This window comes from Synchiropus splendidus, chromosome 4, assembly GCF_027744825.2.
Source record: "Synchiropus splendidus isolate RoL2022-P1 chromosome 4, RoL_Sspl_1.0, whole genome shotgun sequence".
Taxonomy (NCBI): Eukaryota; Metazoa; Chordata; class Actinopteri; order Syngnathiformes; family Callionymidae; genus Synchiropus; species Synchiropus splendidus.
The window spans coordinates 21,777,915-21,794,493 of record NC_071337.1 but is presented as its reverse complement, the minus strand read 5'-3'; the positions used below and the strand labels follow the sequence as shown (position 1 = coordinate 21,794,493).

General features: G+C 39.5%; 3 protein-coding genes across 3 annotated transcripts in view; 2 read left to right on the top strand and 1 right to left on the bottom strand.

Annotated features, from left to right (window-relative positions):
- Window positions 1-46: 46 nt before the first annotated feature.
- On the bottom strand, window positions 47-4,246 carry nudt5 (nudix (nucleoside diphosphate linked moiety X)-type motif 5). Its single transcript, XM_053863948.1, has 9 exons — window positions 4,155-4,246; window positions 3,850-3,922; window positions 3,671-3,738; window positions 3,543-3,595; window positions 3,373-3,480; window positions 2,717-2,812; window positions 2,523-2,624; window positions 768-908; window positions 47-700 (listed from the first exon to the last, which is right to left on the bottom strand). The coding sequence occupies exons 2-8, from the start codon at window positions 3,904-3,906 to the stop codon at window positions 850-852; spliced, it is 543 nt and encodes a 180-aa protein (XP_053719923.1). The 5' UTR covers window positions 3,907-3,922; window positions 4,155-4,246; the 3' UTR covers window positions 47-700; window positions 768-849.
- Window positions 4,247-4,974: 728 nt separating this feature from the next.
- cdc123 (cell division cycle 123 homolog (S. cerevisiae)) lies at window positions 4,975-10,734 on the top strand. The gene is made up of 13 exons (XM_053863947.1): window positions 4,975-5,117; window positions 5,252-5,323; window positions 5,519-5,573; window positions 5,698-5,727; window positions 5,814-5,909; window positions 7,028-7,134; window positions 7,476-7,527; window positions 7,604-7,679; window positions 9,022-9,144; window positions 9,832-9,860; window positions 9,932-10,036; window positions 10,116-10,253; window positions 10,448-10,734. The coding sequence occupies exons 1-13, from the start codon at window positions 5,044-5,046 to the stop codon at window positions 10,514-10,516; spliced, it is 1,026 nt and encodes a 341-aa protein (XP_053719922.1). The 5' UTR covers window positions 4,975-5,043; the 3' UTR covers window positions 10,517-10,734.
- A 3,871-nt stretch (window positions 10,735-14,605) lies between these two features.
- Window positions 14,606-16,579, top strand: part of camk1da (calcium/calmodulin-dependent protein kinase 1Da) — a 41,070-nt gene continuing 39,096 nt past the window's right edge. Inside the window, exon 1 of the mRNA XM_053861938.1 lies at window positions 14,606-14,875. Coding sequence (XP_053717913.1) covers window positions 14,778-14,875 — 98 coding nt within the window. The 5' untranslated portion in view covers window positions 14,606-14,777. The remainder of the gene's footprint in view (window positions 14,876-16,579) is intronic.

Below are 16,579 nucleotides of genomic sequence, written 5' to 3'. Positions count from 1 at the left end.
CAAGCAACTGCTGAAAAAAAAATCAAAAATAAATCCAATTGTTGGAATGACTTTATTGTTTTCCCAGTAACAGAGATTATAATTCATCATTACTAACCGTTGACCCACAAAAAAAGGCGGCATTAACATTTCTGTTTACCTACAAGCAGAAACTTCTCCACTGTAAAAATAAAAAAAGACCTGATCAATAAGTTGCTTCTAAAACCTGTTACAAATCATTTAAAAAGAATCTATTGAAGTTACATTACATTAGTAAAAGTTAGCTAAGATGAAGGAATGTATTTCTGTCACTTGATGAGTGCACCACTACAGCATGTAATCTTATAAACCCCCTTCCTCCCCATACTATACCCCAAAACTGGTACATGTTAAGGCAGCAAATATTCTGGGTTAAACGTGCAAATTCCATTCTGCTCTCTTTATTTAAAAAAACACAGCGTCCCCAGTGGGCTGAAGAATTTCACCCGCACACCAGATGCCTGATCATCACATTGAGATTTAAATGATTTCGCTGAAGCAAGTTTAGAATGTGGTTAGTTTGGGTTAAAAATCCCATTGCGACACTGTAGAAAGCTCCTGCCCTCTGAGGATCACTGCTTGAGCACAGGAAGCTCCCTGGGTTTGAAGAAAGCCTGTACCATGCCCATGGCAAAGATGTAAACTTTAGCATCCACCACGATTTTCTCTTTCTTCAGCAGTTCTGAGGGAACACAAGGTTTAATGTGTAAAACATCGGGCAATGGAAAAACATTTGTGAGAAGACTCACCATCTATTTTTGCCTGGAACTCATTGAGAGGTAAGAGGATGACCTCTACGAATTCTGGGAGACAGTGAGGCTTGTAAGATTCTTATGTGTGAATGTGAGATTGAATTTTACTGAAGACAGATAAGCACTCACCTCCATCGCCTGAGGAAGAAAACATGAAACAAGTCAGAAAAGTGTCACAAAGATAAAATAAGAATAATACAGTGCAAGGAATAATACCTTACAAAATTATTCACCCCGCCCTCGGCTTTTTACACATTTTTTTAATCAGACTTTTATGTGGTAGACTTGAGCCAAATATTGGAAGTTGGTAAAGTGAACTGAGAAGAAAATGCATATTATCCATTTTCTCACAGACTGAGCAAGAAGGGCATTTATCAGAGAGGCAACAGTGGTGCTAAATACTTTTCTGATCGCAGTATACAGTAGGCAAACATTGTTCAAAAACAACTTAGCAAAACTCCCAGAACACTAAGGTTTTCACCCACAAATTACATGTTGCGGCTTTTATTTGGCTGCAAACTATTTTCACGAGAGGTGCTGAAAGTAAAATGGGTAAATGATGCCTATTTTTTTGTGATTTAGCAGCAGTACTTGGCAACATTTTCCCATATTTAGCAAATACATGTTATATGTGAGACATTAGAATTCAATGTTAAATCGAACTATAAGACCTACATTCAAACATAAATGTAAATGTATGTCAAATCTATCTAAATATCAAATGTAAAATATTATATCTAAGCCTAAATGTGAAATCCAATCGTGCATATAATATACACTATATATATAAAAACAAATTAAATAAAAACAATAACAAACCCCAAATGTTAAATGTATTAAATGTAAATATTAAATACAGTAATGTAAAATATAAAATGTAAATGTAATGTAAAATGTAATAGTATTCTATTACATTTTACATTAAAATATTACATCAAAATGTCATGTAAAAGTCAAATAAAGATTTAATATTTAATACATTAAATGCAGAACCTAGAGTTACCGTTTTTGTAAAAGTACAGTATGTAAGGAGGGTGAGTGACGAGAGTTGTTGTGAGTCGTGCGGTTTGGCAGTGAATGTGTCCTGGACAGTGTCACCGCAACGACAACTTTCTAGAGATGCATAGCGCCCCAGTCACATAGGGAGTAAAAAAAGGGCATACAGTAGCCGTATTGGATTTGAGCCAGCCAAAGTCTGCAGTGTGAAAGCCCCCCTAATCTCCAAGGACTGCATGATGCATCACTATAGCAGTTTGTGAACCTAGAGTCTTTGTAGACAGAACTAGGCGCATTCATTGCTACACGATAGTTCATTTCATTACCCTAACAAGACATGATGAAGAAACTGGTCAAGGGTCAGATGTCAGTTTGGTGGCGGTGGTGGTTTAAGGTGGATTTTGGACCATGATCAATATTAACATTTACATCAACTACAGGCTTAAATGATCAGGAGGATTCAGTCTGAATAACATAATAGTAAAAAAAGAAACAGTGTGTGAATTAATGTTGTCATCAGACAGACAGTTGTGGCTCTATGAGTCAAGTTTGTGTTTCATACATTCAAATGACTCATACGTTTCTCCACAATGAGCTTATGAAATAGACTGCTTTGTTTTCAGTCCTGCTGTAGCACTTTAGAAGATGTATTAACGTTCATTTTGAATTAATTTCCAATAAATTCGAGGCAGAATACATTTATTTCGGTTGCCTCTGTGCAGTTGAGAATAGTGTAATGAGCTAGTGTCTTCTCACCCAGTTGTTGAGTTGGGTTGATATTTTCCAGTTCATCGCCGTTGATATTCACCATAACAATCTGTGTAGTGCAGTTCGACAGACCTGGGTCGAGACAGGTCACTGTATCACAAGAAAACGTTCCAGTCAGTCACAAGTCACATGAGAGAGGATGGGACGAGGCTAACGCAATCAAGCGGTGTGAGCGCAGATACCTGGGGTGACGCCCACCACTTCTCCCTTGTAGCCAGTTTCTTCCTTCAACTCTCTCAAGGCTGCCACCTCTGCGGTCTCTCCGTCATCGATCAACCCTGCAGACATTTAAGAATGTGGTGGAAGACGGAGCCGTAAAGCACAGCAAGCAATGATTTCATGTAGCTGAGACAGAGAAGGGTGCAACAAAGGCTGGAGATGGAGGGCTGGATTCATTTGACCATCTCAGAATGAACTTAAATATTTTCGGTGAATTGATTCAATCGCAGCAGAATGCAATTTTCAAGTCACGTTAGATTCCTCAACTCATCTATGACAACATAATTCAATTTAATCCCGGTTAAGAAGCTATCATGACATATCACGGAGCAACGGGTTTTTGTGCCGATGAGGATGCTACAATTAAAATGCGGGACATTTGTTCCAGCTGCAATTCAGAATCTGTATGTGACGATCGATGTTTCTAGAACCAGAAGATAAGAGCTCAACTTCAGTTCACTAGAGTTTGTTATGTCGAGTGCAGGGCTCTTCTCACTCCCAGAAAACTCTTCCCTTCAATCATGACTTCAGGCTCAGGATCTGAAGCCAATCTTGAATGTTTATAACTGGTTTTCCGTCGATAAAGACGACAGATTTTGAGGAGATGTTTGAAACTCACCTGCAGGAAACTCCAGAGTGTGGCATCCCATGGGTGGACGGTACTGCTTCACCATCACCACACAGTCTTTATGCAGCGTTCGCTTCAGGAGTGCGATGATTCCCACACCTAGTAGAAACGTCATTACAGAGATCATAAACGCCCATTAGATGAGATTCACTTGAACTCACCGTCTGCTGCTGTGTCTCCTTTCCTCGTAGTCCTACTTGCAGTCTCCCAGAACCTAAAAAATGCGACGAACAAACTCACGATAGAGATCAAACCCAACATTTATGAACATAATTATTAGCAAAATGACCTGGTGTTTCCAGCAGGATCCACGTAAGTCGTTTTCTCCAGCTTCACCCATTTTCCTGCTGCCAATAACTTTCACAAATATCAATAATGGTGAACACAATTGTGTAAAACCGAATCATAAAAATAGATGTACACATGTCCATTTCAATGTTGAAGTAGTTGTACAGCTAACCCCGGTACCTCGTCTTTCACGTTGTGCGGCTCGGTCTTCTCTTTATTCTCCTCTGAACTGTTCATTTTCTGGCCTTCTCACCTAAAATAAATAAATCGAAACTATTGACTAAATGCAGGCGAAGGGCAGAGCAGTAGCGCAACTAGCCTCTCCCGCGTAACGTTAAGAGATATCTTTGATGCACTACCTCCAAACCGACATTATTTTTGAATTGACAGTGTACAGATATTGCCTCTAGTCTGATCCAAGATGTTACTTTTATTGGTTAAACACAAGATAACAGCTTCAATTTGTAAAACTAAACTTGACTCACGTGAAATCCTGGCCGTACCTCAGCAGCAACCAAAGATCACCTAAAGAAGAAGCTCCACTCCTACCATGTTAAGAGTCCTCTCTGCTGATCGTACAGCTTTGGCGCTGGTTTCAACCCTTTTTGGTAAAAGAGGGGGAGGGTTTCATCGTCATGTATTGAATGCTGAAAATGAATAATGACTAGTCCCTCAAATGCAATTTTTTGTTGTCGTTTAATGATTCTATATGTGTGTTTGTGTTTGTGTTATATGTGTGTTATTTGTGTTTGCATTACGATGCAAGTCTGATGAAATTATTAAGTGTATGAAATTATGATTTGCTTTACGCACATTATTTTATTTTTAAGGTACCCATAAAGTTTTAGATTCGAATTAAACGCTTCAGTCAAAAACATGTAGCGTGGCCAATATCTGTGTTCTTTCTCTATAGACGATCTACGGTTGAGTCAAAAGTTGATCTCTAATTTTTCTTGAAGACAGAATTTTGGGGAGTTGTCAATGAAAAAAAAATTGCCATAATTGCTTACAATCTCCCATACAATCAAATTTGTTATTAATGTTTTAATTCATACTCTTTAATCATGAAAAAACGGATACTCCTCAGCATGACAAGACACTGCGACTGGTGTTTCTTCCAGAACAATTTGTAGGCAAAAAAATCTAGCGCTGCTTGTGACGTACTGGTGCACCACAAAAATCTTCCCTCTTGATCACACATATATTTTTGCGTAACCTATAATAAACATTATTATGTTGTGTAAGGGAAGGGGAAAGGGTTGAGGAATCATTATTTTGAGTTTGTATGTTTACTTTTGGCACATAAAGTGTTCATGAAAATGTGACCGGAAGATATTAACTGTCGGACGCCTCTTCCCAACCGGATGTTGCAGCATGAAGAAGGAGCAAGTTGTGAATTGTCAGTTTTCTGTCTGGTATCCAATATTCAAGAAACATACCATTAAAAGGTTCGTATTTTCTATTTGCAAACATGTCAGTGCGTTGCTTTAAATTATAAATTGCGTTCCTTTGCTGTCGGTACATGCTAGTTATAGAAAATAAAAACAACCCGAATCCTCACCGTGCCCTTCTTTTTTTCCAGTCTTATTCTGCCACTGCCTCAAAATGTAATTGACTATTTACAAGACGATGGGACCCTGGTAGTGTCTGGAAGGTACGTGTATTACTACACACAAACAAAAAGCTGAAATGACTGTGTTGGAATGCAGACTCAGTTCTGTTCCTTGCGTTTCCGTTTGCAAAACACTGTTGGTGATAGCCCAAGATTTACACGCGTGGTGCTCTACTATGTTTGTTTATCTCAAAATGTTTATGGAAAAGATGTTCAAGATTTTGCTTTTTCCTGCAGTGACCACAACCCGCAAAACCACAACAGCAGTGTAGATGCAGAGGAAGACGTCCAGGCAAGTATATTTTACGTGCTTAACTATTTATAGCCATTTAACATTTACACCAAAATCACCGGTGATCGCGTTTTCACTACCTATCTACCTAGCTTCATTTAACCCCTGCTCTGTTTCCCTCTAGTGGTCGGATGAGGAGACAACAACGGTTACTGTAAGGACTTCAACTTTGCAGCGCTCGTGTGCTCTCAGAATCAGAACCACACCCTCTCTCTTACAAAATATGTGTCTTTTAAACAGGCCCCTGAGTTCCCTGAGTTCAAATCTAAAGTGTTGGAAGCCATAAACGCTCTTGGTGGCCGAGTTTTTCCCAAACTGAACTGGAGTTCTCCCCGGGTAATATGCTTTTGTCACTGTTATTCAAATTGCACAGTGAAAATTTAAATAAGTATCTTTGGAGGATTTCAGTGCATCATGGTGTCGACATGTCCTTTGAACAGTACTCGGGTGTCTCAAATTAGAATCAAGCTAAAATGACTTGAAATGAATGTTTGGGGCTTGCTTATACGCCACTCTATTTCAATAAATGTTGCCATTTATTTGGCATGTATAAGTTATTCAAAATTGCTATTTTCAAACTGATTATTAAGCCATGTTTCTGCTTCAAGTTTATGTAATTTATCAGTTGTTAATGTATAATATTAAAAATAACAATATAATAATAATCATATATTATTATAATAATGTAATAATTATTATTTGTATCGTGTCAATTATTATTATTATAATTGGACGATATTATCATCGTTATTATAGTGTCCAATAATAACAATATATTATTGTTGTTGTTGTTGTTGTTGTTGTGATTATTATTATACATTGACAGCTGGATCTGTTAAATTGTGTTTTATTCTACTATAGTAATGCATATTATTATTATTATTATTTAACCATACATGCATTTTTGTATCCATTGAGAATCATTCCATAAATCTTTATAAAATAAATGGCATTTATTAAATAGTCCACAGGCTCCCTATCAAGCAAGTCCTTGTAACCCAACTGTTTTTATACCCTAACCCGTCAGTATTTTAGCTCAATGCCCCCTCACAACGCTCACATTACATGAAGGGGCCCCTTTGTTAAATTTAATTGCCCACCCATGGTTTAGAGAGAAAAAGAAGAGATTAACATATCATTCTAAACACACGAGTAAACAGGAGAGTTCCATAACTCTAGTGACTATACATATCTGAGGTAGAGTTAGTCAAAAGGCTATCGTGCTCCTGTGGAACATGACTTGACTGATGCTGTAGCAAAAAAAAAAAACAACCACTCATGCTGCCTCCAAATTTAATTTGCATTACTGGATTTATTTTAAACGTTTATATTTGTTTCTGCTGCAGCTATTTTTATGTGGCCCATTTGGATAGATACTTTAGCTGTATGAAGTGTGTTTAGTACCCCTGCCAGGCAGAGCATTAAGGATTGACAGGTGTGTTTGTCCCTCTCAGGATGCCAACTGGATTGCACTTAACAGCACTCTGGAGTGCCGCAGTCTCAGCGACATCTTTCTGCTTTTTAAGAGTTCAGACTTCATCACTCACGACCTCACGCAGCCGTAAGTTTCTCTGATGGACAAAGCAAATGAATGGGATCAAATGTGTGTGATTCACATATTTCATGTTTTCGGATTGTGTGACGCGTGTTGCAAGATTCTGAAAGCTGAATAGTTGAGCTTTCTTTAACGTTCAGTTAGTTTTGAGATTGTCCATTCTCCAGCAGACAGGAAGAGCTGAACAGTAGCAAAGAAAAGTGACAATTGAGTATGGGTATGGCAATGTAACATTGTATTAACAAGATTTATTGATTTTTTTTATCATTTGTATTTTAATGCATCATTGTTTATCAGAGTGCTACACATGGAACTGAACTGAGCTGTTGTGTTCTCTTGAAATGTAGATACCTCCAGTGCAGTGACCAGGACTCTCCTGATCCAGTCATCAATTATGAGGTATTTTCCTCGCATCTTGACCGGCCTTCAACAACATATGTTTTGAAGTGTGAGAATGTGAATGTTTTGCACACAGCTGGTCCTGAGAAAGTGGAGTGACCTGATTCCCGGCGGAGAGTTTCGCTGCTTTGTCAAAGAAAACAAACTGATCGGTAAAGTGTTTTTTTCTTCTTATGTTGTTCAGCATCTTGTTTGTCTGCCAACAATGACATTCTGTAATTAACCCAGAGGAACGTATGTATGTTCACTTAAAATGGCTCCATATGAGCCAGTGGTGCTTCCATAGAAAGGTTAGCAGACCCTCCAGTAAATCACAATGTTGCAATCGCAACTGTTACCGCAATTTCAACCAATCCCTGCGAGTTCTGCGAGGCGCTGGGATTTTGTCCAATCACCGAAACTTTTCTACCAATAGTTTCAATCTCCTTTCGCTCATCCCTCCACTCAGCATGTGCGATGCCAAACGCTCACATTACCTAAAAAATATTGCTACCAACGGCAGGATTCCAACACAAACGATTCGGGATAGATTCATTCCTGTCCAAATTCTGATTATTTAAATGTTCTGTATAATGGACCTAATGGAACTAATAAGTGGAACTCACTAGAGCAACACTATGTCTGACACTCTACATCCCGACCTTGTGCAGCATGTCCGCCGTTATTGTTTTAATTCACTGTATTAATGAGCTGCTCGACAGCTTCAGTCACACACACACACACACACACACACACACACACACACACACACACACACACACACACACACACACACACACACACACACACACACACACACACAAACATTCCCCTAATGTTACCTCTCAGACTCCGCTCATCCAAACGTCCCTCACTCTCCGCCTTTGTGAACAGCTTTTTAATTTAATTTTATTAATTTTTAAGCATTACTCAATAATTTTTGCAAATAAAGTATATATAGTTAAAATCTTTGCAGCCTCCAGCTTTTTTTAGGCCCAAAAGTTACACTGTTTTTATTTTTTATGAGCTAATTTACAATGGTTCATATTTCTTGTCATGTTGTTCCTCGATCAGAAATTTCACCACATTCTTTAAGAAAACCTGCCTTTTTTTATAGTAACAATCAATAAAAAAGGAGGGTCTTGGTGGCGGTACCATGTGTTCTTCAATTGTTACATGTTCTTGCATTCTTAGTCACTTGTGTCCAGCGGACGCTGAACAGTATTTAATTTAAAAATATTTTTGGAAATCTTTAATTACAAAGTCCTAATACAATTACCCTAGAAGGCATTTCCTTATAATGGGGCCCGATTCCTGCTGCTGCTGCAATTCCAAAAACATCCAGGTGAAAATGCCCCCTAAAGGAAAGTCTGGCAAATCAAAACTCAATAACGGCAAGCTTGTCATTTGTTCAGCAATGGCGATCCTCTACAAAAGAAGTCACACACACAGGGTCTTAACTCGGACTGCTAAATTTAGAAGTCAATTAGAGGCGCTGTGATTGTGTGTCCCCAGCCATCTCCCAGAGAGACTACACTCAGTTCTACCAGCACGTCCTGAAGCAGGAGCAGCAGATCTGTCAGGCCATTCAGGACTTCTTCAGCCTGCACGTTCAGTATCGCTTCCTGGACGAGGATTGTAAGCTTTATCTTTATAATATTAAATCAATGCTAGAATTTTACTTTTCACCTCTCATAATTTCACCTCTGTTTTGAAATCATTTTTATTACTGAAATGCATCACATGAGATGCTCAGTTATATTTCTTTTCTGTTTAGTTTGCATTTTTTATACATCCTTCATCGATTTATACTTTTTTTTTTCTATTTAATTTTAATAGTCAATGTTTTCCTTTCAAAACGTCTTCATAATATATTTTTTTATCGATATCAGCTGTAGTAGTGCATTTGTTTTGTTTAATTTATTATAGATCTTTTATTTTTTCATGTCTCTTTTAATTATGTTATTATTATTATATAATATTATGGACTTATTTGTTTTAGCAGGTTTTTTGTCTTCACCATTATTTCCTAATTATTTTTCAATTATCTGCTGTGTGTTAATGTCACTGTTTTGTTCATATTTCTTTGGCTATTTTACTCTTTTTTTTTTTCTTGTGAAAATGAATCAACACATTGATTTGTTATTTTTTAATGTTCTATTTTCTCTAATCTCACTTCTCTCATTAAGTGTTTATTCTACAGTTGGGTCTGTGTGTAGACATTTTTAATATCATCTCAGTGAAGAGAAAATGACTTTGTTGTTTGTTTCTTGTGTATGTGACACCAGGGAAGACTGTTTAATCTTTTTCTTCGTGTTTTTCCAGTCGTGTTTGACGTCTACAGGGACAGTCAGGTAACCATGCTAGTTCAGAGTTACACTGAGTTCAAACGACAACAGTCGTGAGTTGTGACTTGTGTGTGCAGGGAAGAGTGTGGCTGATCGACCTGAACCCCTTCGGCGAGGTCACAGACTCGCTGCTCTTCAGCTGGGACGAGCTGACGTCTGGAGGAGCAGTCGGGCAGCAGCAGGTCACACACATCATCATTTATTTATGCGCTTTAATGTTTTCAACATTGTGCCTGGAGGCTGAATGCGCTGCATATGCAGGAGGGCCCGGCGTTCCGCTGCACCACCAGCGAGGTGACAGTGCAGCCCAGTCCCTGTCTGAGCTACCGAATCCCTCGAGACTTTGTGGACCTTTCCACCGGAGAGGACGCGTATAAGCTCATCGACTTCCTCAAACTGGTGAGAAAAGTCAGCCCTAACACCATTCAGTACTGGCGTTTTTAGGGCTGGGTCTCGGTCAAATTTTTATGATATCTGACTCTAAAGAACATGATGCTAGAATGCCTGTTAACCCAACTAGCTGGGAAAGTCACTAGCACCAACTGGTGCCTGACTAAAGTTGCCTCACACAAAGCCTCTTTTTCTACATGCAGACCAAAAGTCAACAAGAGGAATCTGAGGACGAAGACGAGGAGCCTCAGAGCGACACGATTCCCCTGTGACCTCAGGAAGAAGCTAAATAAATCCTGTATCATCGGACTGTGCTGGTGTTTGTGTGCTGCGTTTCCTGTTATTGGTAAAGTGGTCGATTGGCTGTCAGGAGAGAAGTTCTGGATTCATTTCCAGTTTTTGCCTAATGTGTCTGTGGTGGAGGGGCTTTGATTAAAATTATAAATCATCTAAAGAAGCAAACTTATTAGATTTACAGCTCTTAATAGTTCCAGCACGAACAGCAGCTTTACTCAACGCTGGCGCCGGTTCACCGCCAGTGCTCCTGCTCTTTCATTTGTCGCTGCCACTGCAGCCCGAGTCCTTTTGACACGCTCATTCCTCCAAGTGACTCCGGGCACTATGTTTTCCCATCATGCATTGCTGTAGACTGCCAATCCCAGAGGAGAGGGGAGAAAAAAACACCATTAAACTTCTTGTCATGTATTGACGGGGCTGTCGGTGGGGAGGGGGCGCTAAACTAGCACATTAGAAATTGATCGTGCTTTTATGCAATAGTTCTCATTACGCCGCCTGCTCCGAGCTGCGTTTGTGTTGTTTTCTTTTGCTATCCTAGATTGATAGGGCAATTACAAGAAAGTGCCGGTCAGGCTCGTGTTTGAGCCTGCACCGCTTGTGTTCGAGTCTCGCCTGTCACAGATGGTCGGTGTCATTCAAACTGCATGGAGGACAATAATCTCAAGAACACTTGAACTGTGTTGATATTCAGGATCGCAACCTCTCCTCGCATCGATTCTCATTAAACAATTTCTAGTCTTATAAAGTGCTCTGTGACTCGTTTTTTAAAGGAAAGAAAGATCTTTTTCGTCATGGTTGAGACATTGCCGCTTAAGATGGACATCGTGTTAAGATCCTGAACATAACTAACAGACATTTCCACATTTCCTTCCAAATATTTAGCGCCCAAACTTTTAAAAGTTATTTTGTTTGTTTCGTTATCCTATTTGCTTTTATTTGTGGTCGTTTTCGAACACTAAAGAATCTGTGTAGAACAGATTGATGTGGCGTCATCCATGATTTCACTATGGAAAAAATGTTTTTATAATTCTGTTCTTATTAACTCTTGTTTTAAGAAGCAACATTTATAAATTGTATACATAAGTACTTAATAGTGTTTTTGGTCTTGTTTTGTGAAATGTCACTGAGATCAATATATATCAATGTTGGTTTGGTCACAAAGTACCAGATAAGTCTAATTGACAGACAATCCATCAGGCATGAATTAGAAGATTTGCCCTCGCATATTGTGGCTTCTCATAATTTTAGAATCTTTGCACAATGTGTGAATTTTCAATAGTGGAGAATGTGAAGGGTCAACTTTATCTAAGACTTGGTTTTGCTTTGCTTCCAAAATAAGGGACCATTGGTCCAAAGGTGAAGATAAAAACGGCAAACTTTTTGAATCATTCCTATCATTCTCCATAAAAAGAGCAATGTGAGAGCAATGCACCGCACACAATATGTGTTCAATATCTATTACCATCACTCTTACTTAATTTATACTCAAGTTTATGAAGCTGAAGTTATTGTCAGATCCATTAGCATTAGCTGCCGGAGCTGATGGTCCGTTCCGCTTGTGCTCAGAACAAATCAAATAGACCACTTATTTATTTGGCCGTGAGGTCACATCAAATACAACAGCCACGTTTTGACAATAGATGAAGAGCTGTTTTGGAAACTAGTGAATCTAATATACACAAATGGGAATATTGCCACAATGTTTTGAGTGGAACGCTAATGTGAAGTTTGTCATGCTGATGTGACTGCTACATTATACATGAAGATTTCTTCTCTCTCGAGAGCTGGAACCCAATTTCAGTGGGCGTGTATTAGTGCAGTTCAAGCAAAGAACATCAAACTTAGATGTCTTTCCAATTGCAACTTCATGACAAACTTTAAATGATCTAGTAATGAACCAAAGGTGATTCCACTCAAGACAGAGCATCTCTACGTAAAAGGACAAGTGAAGCGAAAAGACAGTTTTTCAAATGAACCATAAGGAGATCATCTGGTCCGAGGTCCTACATGTGCAGTGGTCCTGAAGAGCAAAAGACTGAAGAAAGGCACAACCACAAAAAAATAAAACATTCAACATTTCCAAAATATTGATTTAATATTGAAATTATTCATTTAGAGTTCATTAATTTTGGCAGGTCTTGAAAACACTCTCCATCACTTGTGAAATAACCACATAACCCTACGGAAATATGTGTTTCGGATCTCAAGATACTTTTTTTTCGATGGAGCTTGTAGGTGGCCATGAGTGCAGACACACAGCACTGTTTATTCAAGTTATTGACATACTATCTGTCCATCTAATCATCGATTAACAGATAATCCTGGTCATATGTTGAGTTGTGTTGTGTTGTGCAAAAGAGTGCTTACATGTACATTTGAAATACATTGGTTGTAGATATTGGCCACACTTTACTATGTCGATGTATTACAGTTTCTTTTGTTTTTTTATTTCCACAACAGTTGAATTAAATATTGGTTAGCATGGCAGCATGAAGCCTCCTTTGGTGGTCCACTTACTTCGCCTAATGTGAGGACAGGCCCTGGTCATAGCTATGCTGAGTAAAAACACAACTTCATATTGCATCCTATATTCAGTGTAGCTGTGCGTAAATACAGACTGTTGAGGAATGTCAATGAGCTGTTCACTTGGTGATGCGCAAAAATGGGCCAGGATTGTGTTCTGGGTGATGAGGCTGCAGATCGAGGCGGTGGTCAGCTCCTGAAGAACAAGGGCCAGAGCATCAGTGACACCGACAGATGGATAGGTGACTGGAGGGGATGCGAGGCGGCGAGGATGGCAAGGTAGTCAACCGAGGTAGGTAGTGCCTGTCCTCAGCCTTCTCCTTCTATCTGTCTTTGTGAGAGCAAGACATCCACCTTGACTCCCCCTTGTCCTCTGCAGCCCAGTCCAATCTGCTGACTCAGACTCTCCCTCTGAAGAGGAGGGGGGAGAGGAGTTTTCCTCGCTGAGGAAGAGCTGCAGTAGTTTGCAGCCAGAATACTCATGAGCAGCTCAGTCTGCACGCCCACCTCACCCCATTCGCCACACCACTGTGATCAATGGCGGGATGCCTGAGTGGCTCGGTGTCCGGGATAACTCTGCAGTGACCCCCTCAGGAGCAGGTGACGTCAGCGTTCAGCTCGCAGCTGTCCTGGGATCAGTGCTGAGCTACAAACTGAAACTTTGTCATGCCGCTGTTATGTAGCCAGGAGGGGTCCGTGTCATCCGCGTGTCAATTGGCGCATTGCGATTTTACCAGATACACCAACTCTGCTTCACAATAAAAGCTTAAATGCACTGAGTGGATCTGCTGAAGTTGAAGTATTTGAATAGACGTGGACAGAAAGGAGAAAGAGAAGCACACAGACACCCAACAGCCTCGTTTGAAGCGTTTAAGAGATCGCAAGTGACGGCGATCAATTACAGAGTGATGAAAACGGCAAAACAGGAAATGATTCGTTTGCCTTTCATAATAAAGGTATCCTTGTAGCGACAGAGGCGCGTTCTAGTTTGATCTCGTGTGATTCATTTATACTCAGTAAAAGCCAATGAATAATATGGTGTTTGTATTAAAAAAAAAAAAAAAAAACTTAATTCTAGCACACATGTTAAAGGAATAATAATAATAATGATAATGATGACATTTGATATTTGATATTCAAAATATTTTCTCATGTACACGAGTTGTTTCATACACCTCATTATATGCATCAATAGTGATAGCACCATCATTTTTTTTCCATGTACATTTTTGGCTCGTTTTCTAATTATTACTATTTTATTGGTATATTTTAACTTATAATGACATATTTTCCTGACCTGTTCTTTTTGAAATTTTAAATAGTTGAAAAGCTTTTCGATAACATGAGATTTTATTCATTACTATCTATCTTATCTGATAATAATAATAATAATAATAATAATAATAATAATAATAATAATAAAGTTTTGCAGCGGAAATGCTCTTACGTCCACGTCAGCTTGACAGGTTTCCTGTTCAGCCAGCCGGAGACGGTGAGAGAGGGAGGGAGGGGGAGGAGGTGGAGGGAGGTAGCGGGGATTCAGCAGCCTGCAGGAGGGCTCACATGGTCCTGAGCTCAGTCCACTCGAACCTTCCATCCTTGTAACTCCTCTCTCCAGTGTCCTTCCCCGAGAGAAGCAGTCGTTGATTTCCGCACCGTTCTCCATCCACAGCACGCCGCTGTCGTTGGGACTCGGCCCGGTGTAGCAGCACCATGGCTCGGGAGAACGGAGACGCCAGCCGGAGCGAGACGTGGAAGAAGCAAGTGGACGATATCAAGAAGATTTTTGACCTGAAGGAAGTGCTCGGAACGTGAGTGGAGCCAACTTTACCGTCGTGGTTGTTGAGCCTTCATGATTGACTCTGTGGTTGAACGTTCACCCGATATGGTTTGGTGCTTTATAACTGACACCTCTTTTGTTGTGTTCTTATTTCTACTCTGATGAAGGTGTGACATTCCAACTCTACCTTTTCTTTTCATCATTCTTACAACTTTTTTTTCCCAGTGTGACTTGTAGTTTCGTCCACGACTCAGAAAAACTGCGTTAAGCAGACGTAAATACTTCAATACCTCATCACGATACATTATTTACTGGGGCTTATTTTTTGCTTTTATGTTCTCTCTTGACTGAGTAACTGATTGTCTAACTCAAATAAGAGATGCAAGCCGCTACTGGAGAACGAAAGCGGATGTTTTGAATGGGAAATTCAATAATATAAATCGACTTTAAATTTACATTGCATTTAGGACCTACTTTCCAGTCTGAATTTTGTTGTGTTGCCAGTTATTGAGCTGATCTTCCTGGCTCGATGAAGCAGACGTGTTTTGGAGTGTTTATTCGTATGACAATTTCTTATTTTTTTCCATTACGTTTTCCGACAAATGATTCAATTAAATGTTCATTGATAGGCATTGCATTTTCTTTTGAGGCAGTTAGATTGAATCGTATTAATGAAGCCAGATATTATTTCATATAAGCATTAACAGAACCGACTCAACATAATTAAGTGATATATAAATTATTATTCATGGATGTATTTAAACATGGGTGCACTATTCATTTCTTAGTTTTTATTTGCAATTACATCATTAATGCTGGTTTGAGTCACTTTAGGTTGAAGTCATGTTTTCTGGTAAATATGGTAGTATCAGTTCAGCGAGGTTTCATTCGAAATAGTCTGATGGCTGGTTATACTCAACCACAGTCTGTGTCTCATGAATCTGGGAAGGATGAAGTGGGAGCTTGGAGGGTGTTGCATTGCCCTGTCATGGTGTAGACAGAGGTGAGGTAAAAGACAACATACTTACCCCTCACAAGCTTCTGGGTAGAGGTCACGAGAGGTGGAAGTTGCTCTTGCTTTATTGTGAGTAGTTCCAGGCAAGTTCCTCTTGGGTATATCTGGGGCACCCCAGAGGGAGTCACCTGGAAGCACCCTGTATTTCCCCAGAAAACCTCCTGTAGAGGCGAACATGCACCTTTTTGCTTCCCCTACTGTCCTCACAGCCTGATCTCGTATTAGCGGTGAAAAATGCACAAGAACATTGCTCGCTTTGATTTCAAGAATTTCATCATTCCTAGTTGTGCATTCTTATATATGTGATTAAAACTGGTTAAAGCCTTGGGGGTTCATTTAAAAATGACTTTTATCTTCCAGCAAGTACCGGTCAGCAATGACATTTTATTGGGGCTCCATTCTAGGCTTTTCCACAAGTGGACAACAGCATAAAAACAGAAAATATGCAAACTAAGCACGAATGTTCTCTTAATCACCCTCATCCCTGCGGAAGTACTCTTCAGTCTGAGTGGTATAAGCTCAATGTTTGGAAATGTACATGAGAGATTTGTCCCATAATATATTATAATTGCTGTATGTATTGGTATTGTGTTGAGGTTTTCCTTAGGTAATGGAAGGTGATGAACTGTTTCGCAGAATTCTTGATAAGTCTTCAGATGTTTACCTGGGCAAATGATCAACCCACAGGAGGGAAACATCAACAGTTGTGTGGCCAGTCGT